At 43.4% G+C, this 6,625-nt stretch overlaps 1 protein-coding gene across 1 annotated transcript; it reads right to left on the reverse strand.

The window, feature by feature from the left end:
- Positions 1-3,504: 3,504 nt before the first annotated feature.
- LOC122531782 (ecdysteroid-regulated 16 kDa protein) lies at positions 3,505-6,393 on the reverse strand. Its single transcript, XM_043659972.1, has 3 exons — positions 6,160-6,393; positions 4,067-4,371; positions 3,505-3,840 (listed from the first exon to the last, which is right to left on the reverse strand). The coding sequence occupies exons 1-3, from the start codon at positions 6,236-6,238 to the stop codon at positions 3,757-3,759; spliced, it is 468 nt and encodes a 155-aa protein (XP_043515907.1). The 5' UTR covers positions 6,239-6,393; the 3' UTR covers positions 3,505-3,756.
- Positions 6,394-6,625: the final 232 nt, after the last annotated feature.

Here is a 6,625-nt window from a genome sequence, read left to right on the forward strand (position 1 = left end):
AGACGAGCAAACGGCGCGGCGACGGACGCGCAGCCTGCAAAGCCTCCCGAGGAGGTGGAGGTGTCGGAGGAAAAGCTGCGGGTGGGGCGAAAGGGGTGAAAGGGATCTCGACGTGTACACGGTGCCTACCCCGTTGCTCTGATCCAAGGGCCTGAAAGGGACGTTTCGTCCTACCGGCGAAAGAATACGCGTGCGAGTGTAGAATGCTACCGTCGCCGATAAACATCCGGGGAAACGAATGCGGAATGCGACGCACATGCGTTCTACCATGTTCGATAACTCCGGCCGCACTTCCTCCCTCGCCCAGAGTTTTGCCCGAAATTTGATCGGTCAACGAATGCAAGATCGCGTCGAGATCATTTTGCTCTCGCGTCATTCAGTCGACGCAACTTTTCAATCGCGATCGGAACTTTTTCGACCGGTCGGAACTGTCAGGTTCTATTTTTTTTTTTTTTTTTTTTTTTTTTTTTAATACTGGTATTGTAGAAAAAAAATCATGCGATTGACGTGTTTCTAGCTACTATGTTCATTTAAACTTTGAACTTCACGAAAGTGTTTGTGACTTGATTCTATAATTTCAAGTGAAATTTCAAGAAAATGTATCTGTAGCACCGTGATGTGTTATTTCTTGGTTCTTATTGAGTTAAACGTGAATAGGAACGCAAGCTAATTATGTTTATTTCGTTTAAACGGTGGAAAAATTTCCGATATTCTTCACGCCATCGTCGAGCTCGAGTGAAATTCAGTTCCATTCGTAAACTTTATATGCGAACTATGACAAACAGCTAAGGACGATCCTTCCCCGAAAACAATCGCGACAGCTATTTTATATATACACACACACGCGGAAGCCATAGCTATCCATGCAATTCCGTATTTTTCTTTCGAATAGAATATTTCCTCAATTCGATAACCAACGATCAATTTTCCATGCACAAATATTCCGTAGACATATCTACATTGCTGACTGATTTCCTGTGTTCGCCAGGAACGAAATTTCAAAAGGCACGCGTAGAACGCATACAGAATCTAGAGAACGATTCGCGGCGACGTTTCTATTAAGAAAAAAGAAGAAACAGAGAAAAAGAAGAGAGGGAGAAGTCGAGGCGAGGACGTTTAGCCGCCGGTTTGGTTCGAGTCGAACGACAAAGCTCCCGATAGTCGCGTTTAAGATACTTACGCGCGCTCGGTCATCCGTGGACGAGTGTTCGCTTTTTGCTCGGTGTCGAAGGTGGTTTACAGTGGTTTAGGAGAGCTGGAAGCAAGTTGGCCGGGCAGAGCGGGCGAAAACGAGAGACAGAGAGAAAGAGAGAAAGAGAGAGAGAGAGAGAGAAGAGACAGGGTCAGCAGGACGGAAGAGATCGAAATAGGGTGAGAGACCTCCGGGCGAAAGAGGCGGATGAGGAAGCAGATGCTCTCTGACTGATGTCACGGATCATGGTCATCTTAAAAGCTTCTGAAAGGCAGGAATGCCACTCGCGTTTTCTGAAAGCTATCTTTTCGACGAGGAAATGCTATCTTACTCGAGGTCTGCGCGTACGTGTGCCGTGCTGCACGATCTCGTCAGTACAACATGCACGTGAAAAAAAAAAAAAGAACCTGCGAAAACCGTCGTCCCTATTTCCCGCGATAATGACTTTATTCGTTACCAGTGACGAGCGACTTACCGGATGGAAGGGCCATCGACAAAGGATTAATAACCAAACCGGATCCTTTGCTCCCTGTGCTCATGCTACCAACGTATCCGTTTCCATTTTCCCGATCGGTTTCGTCCCCTCGTCGAAATTAAATCTGCGCAACGTTGCCCGCCCGTCGCTGCTTTGCCTTGTACGTATTACCGATGCAGGAGCTATCGGTCGAGGATAAGACGTAAATATCTCACGTTTTGCTTCTATCGATGGATTTCGTACGAATCGGCGCGCAAATCGATCACGTCGCGTATTATCGCGTCACAACGTAATTTAAATTGAAACTGAAAATTTCACTCAGCATGTACCTTTGATTTTCGGCATTCTAAAATGGCGAACGCTCTGTCGCTGTCGTTCTCCCGCCCTCTGGAACGACGTACAATTTCTAATCTGTACACACACGCGCACACACACACGCACACACAAAATACAATATATGAATGCCAACAGTCAAACGACCAACGCGACCCGTTTAATGCACTGCCGTTTAATACACATTTCCGTGACGACTGTAGAAAAATCACGCTTAATCGGAACGCGGCATGGGATCACGTGACATGGCGGCCGGCACGAACGCCAACGAACGCGCGCGAAAATCGCGACTTCCCGAGACCCCCGATCGAGCGACGTTATACACAAAAGTCCGCTATTAACGCGACCATTAAGGCTCGCAGGCCTCGCAAACCGACACGGTAAAAACGTTTCGGTCCCGTGAGATCCGCATTGAAGATTGCGGCGACGATTTCTTTCACGCAATACCGTTTACTCGGATCTTTAGAGAAACGACTGGCCACCCGACTGGCTACCCGACTGGCCCTGCGTCATTTCCCGGAAATGACCACCTCCCGCCAAAAAATGGCCGCCCAGTTTAACAACCGTCTATCCGCCGTCGCGAGACGGTTCTGAACGTCCGTGCACTTCAGCGTTACACGAAAACAGGCAAACGTCACGGGAAAACGAATAGCTATTCCGTCTAATCGCCACGGCAGTTTGTAATTGAATTATTAATGGAGTGATGTTATCGGCCGGCCTCGGTCGGCTGTAATTTACTTTTGTAATTCACGGCGAGATACCGCGGCGGGAGTGATGTGTATGGGTGGGGGGAGAGGAAGTGGGAGTAACCTAACAGAGAAAACAGATCGTTCGCGACAATCGCCACAATTTATAAAAGGCCACTGTAAATACCGCGTCGGCCGGCGGGGCGATCTCGTTATCGCGGCCCGTTCGATTTTCCGTCAAATTTGCCACGAAATCAAGCTTCGGGGCGCAATTGTCGCTCGCTGCGAAAGAAATTTCTTTTTTTCTTGTTGTTCACCGGAATATAATTTATTGTGTAGAAAGAACGGTATATTGCAACGAGCGTCGGCTCGTTCGTGTCTCCCCTCTGCTTTATCGAGGAAAACGTGTTTGCCAGAGTTATCATCGTCCTTCTGCACACTTATGTCACTTTATGTAACTTTTTATCCACGACGCGGCGGTTTTTACCGCGGTTTCGCGACACGATCCGACAACGATGTTTCGTCGCTCGTACCATCGGAGAGACTGACGTGATCTGGTTTCGTGGTTGGCCGTCTGTGGCGCTAGCTGTCTGTCGACTGTCGAAGCGCCCAATTTTCTACATTACCGATTCCGGCAGTTTCGGTTCGTCGCGCCGCGGCGAATGTTGACTTTCCTAATTACTCGTCAACCGTTTGCTTGGCTGTCAAGGTTATTAACCCTTAGTCGCGGTAAAAAAAGACAATTCGTAAACAGCGGTTTGAAAATACGTAGAATCACGAGGAATAAAAGAGAGGTTCATTGAGAAAGATGCGCAGCGACGTCGCGCCGGCGAAAGTATACAAAAGCTTTTATTAATAATTAGGTACATTTACTCGCATATAGTGTTATACTGAATTAAGCTCGTTCTCGTAAAGAAGACTACGTGAGAATCGCTCTGTCGCGCGAACGCTCTCTTCCACGTCGTCTATGTCGTTTTCCATTCCATGGATGTTCGATGCCAAAGGCGTGCACCTTCGTGACTTCTGCAACTTCAACACGATCTTCGAGAGAGAAGAACGAGCCGTTCCCCTTAATTGATGATCTTCGCTGGAACCTCGAAGCACGCGACCGTGCGGTTCTTGTCCATCAACGCGTAGTGAATGGTCATGGAGATCTACGAAACATCGTAATGGCCTTGAATGCACGTGGTCGTGGTCTCAGAAGGAAGATAATCAAATTTGTCACTTTCATGTAAGTACGAGTTTCGAAATCAGCCGAGCCGTGGCTCGTGCACGATATCGGCCCGTTACTAGATCCGTCTACTGGTTACGATAATGCTTATCTGCCCGATTAACGAGCAGCGGTACGAACCCCCGTTACAACGAACGCGCATCGCTTACCATAGGATATATCTGCAACACAGGGAACTCGCGCTTGTAGATGTAATCGACGCCTTTCTTCAGCGAGCATCCAGCCGAAGTTCCGTCCAGATTGAAAATGTTGTCGCATGCGGTCGTCCCATCCACGCCGACGAACGGCAACGGTACACCAAAAATTGACGCGCTCACATTGTTTACCACGTTCTCGGCGTCCTCGTCCGGTGTGAACTTGTATTCGATCGACGCCTTCGTCCTGCGTCTCAATTTGCACGGTGGGACGTCGCAGCCGCTTATCTTGACCGAATTCGGATCCTCGAACGTTTTGCCTGGAAAAAAACACGTTCGATCAAGTAGTGAAAGAAAAAACAAACCCGTGTCGTAAAGCAAATGTCGCGTTACATAATTTCACGATCTGCTGATCTCTCCTCTTAGTTAGAATGAACCTCTTATCGCGAAGAAATATTTTTAATATTTTGCAACGTGCGACCGTAGAACTACTTGGCACTGATTCGACCCGGTTGATCCGTCGATAATAACCAATTTCTTTCAGCTGGATCGTTTAACAGTAGAATTACCACTGTGCTTGAAACGACCAATTATATTTCATAGAGATATTCATTCTAAATTGACAAAGTTGTATTTCTAAAGATTGGAATAATTTTTGATGAAATACATAACTGTAAGCTCATATGCTATAAATAAACTGCGGATCTTTGTGCATTTTTATATTTTTACGTGGACAGAGATAGATTGTAACTATGAATTTATTTTATTTTATTAAATATGATAACAAATACTCCATTTTGGATATTTTATACATTTTATATATTCTGTGTATTGCATAAAATGTATGATATATGATATATTATTATATATTTATATAAAATATAAAATATATTGTAAAATATTGTACGCAGAAATGCATACATATCCGCAGTCTAATTATAAACTTTTATAGCATTAATTTAGTATTATTCTCTTGAAGTATAAACTTTTATAGTATTATTTCCTCAGTGTTACGAACTCTTTCTTATTTCGTGCACTGTAGTTTCTCTGGTACATGTTTCACGCTTTAATCATCGATAGTTCCAGCGTTAATTACACGCGGACGATATCGTGCTTTATATAATAAAAGCCAGACTCTACAATGTTAAGGAAAAATAAAATTCTACGACGTTAAAAGAATTCTATACGCTTGATATTGATGAAATGAAATCGTTAAGATCTGCAACACATATAATGTCAACTTCGAATGAATTTACATTGTCAACAAGAACTTTATCCGTATTTATACAAATTGATAATTTTCGGTATCATAGATGTAAATATACAGAAAATAGGAGATCCTGTCCAATGATTCGTTGTAAAATTTCAACTGTGTTTCGTAAACGAAAAAAACTATATAGTGGCTTCAAAATTGATACGTCATTGTGTTTATTATAACATTTAGATATTAAATAATTAAATCCCAGTATTAAATACTTTTATACGAAAAAGGAACAAAACGAGAAATATAAACGTATAGTGATTCCGAAAAATATGTTCACACTTTAAGTAATTAAATTTAAGTTTTACTAAATTTCGTACGTTTTATACTCTACTTTCATAACAATTTACTGCTATGAAAATGAAAGGAAAATATACAATGACACCAAAAAAATATCGTGTCCATAATGACATTTTACATAGCAATTAATTGGATTAAAATACATTGAATTTCGTATCATTTTATGGTGATTTCGTACGTATAAAAATTTATTGCTACGAAACGAGAATGATGACTCTAACAAATATTATCGCATTCCAATTAGATTCAAGCATGTTAAATTTCACATCAGCTTCTATACAGTCGCGAGAAATGACATTATAAAAATGGAACATTGAACATGATAAAAAAAGACGGTTCGTTGGAGAATAAGAATGTGTATCAATAACTTTTGCAGTAACTGTACATACGACTGCGAACAAATCGCACGGAAACAATTGGAAAACTATCCAATACATGATTTTCGAAACGATACTTAAATCGATATTACGATACTTCAAATTATCTCTAAATTGCAAAATCAAACGACGCGCAACGGTAGCAACAGAATGATATCTTTTGTACTTACTACTGCCGCAATAATTGACTTCGGTCGCACTGGCAACAACGAGCAGAGCTACGAAAACGAGAATGATTCCCCTCAACATCTTGGTGAAAGTGTTGTGCGCTGAAGAAGAGAAGTATCTCTGGGCAAATAGATCTCGGTCGTCCTCGCTCGCTTCGATCAGGTCCCAAGTCCGGCTCTCGACTGAGAGAGTTACCGTGGGATGTAACGTTATGGTTGGTCGGTCATTCGTCAAAGTTCACTTTAAATAGATTCCCCTTCCCAGAGGAGGCGGCCATCCCGGTGGGGATAGAGGAGAAAATCGCATCGCGGAATGGAAGGGATTCCGTAAATTTATGAAACTTGCAGGAAGACGGCGGCGAGTCAGACGATGCAACGTCAAAAGCACGTGCATACGACAGATCGAATTCTGATCGAATCACGTTCGCGAAGAATCGCAAGGTCTGTCGCTTTCTTGGCGACGATCACG

This window comes from Frieseomelitta varia, unplaced genomic scaffold, assembly GCF_011392965.1.
Source record: "Frieseomelitta varia isolate USP_RPSP 00005682 unplaced genomic scaffold, Fvar_1.2 scaffold_416, whole genome shotgun sequence".
Classification (NCBI taxonomy): Eukaryota; Metazoa; Arthropoda; class Insecta; order Hymenoptera; family Apidae; genus Frieseomelitta; species Frieseomelitta varia.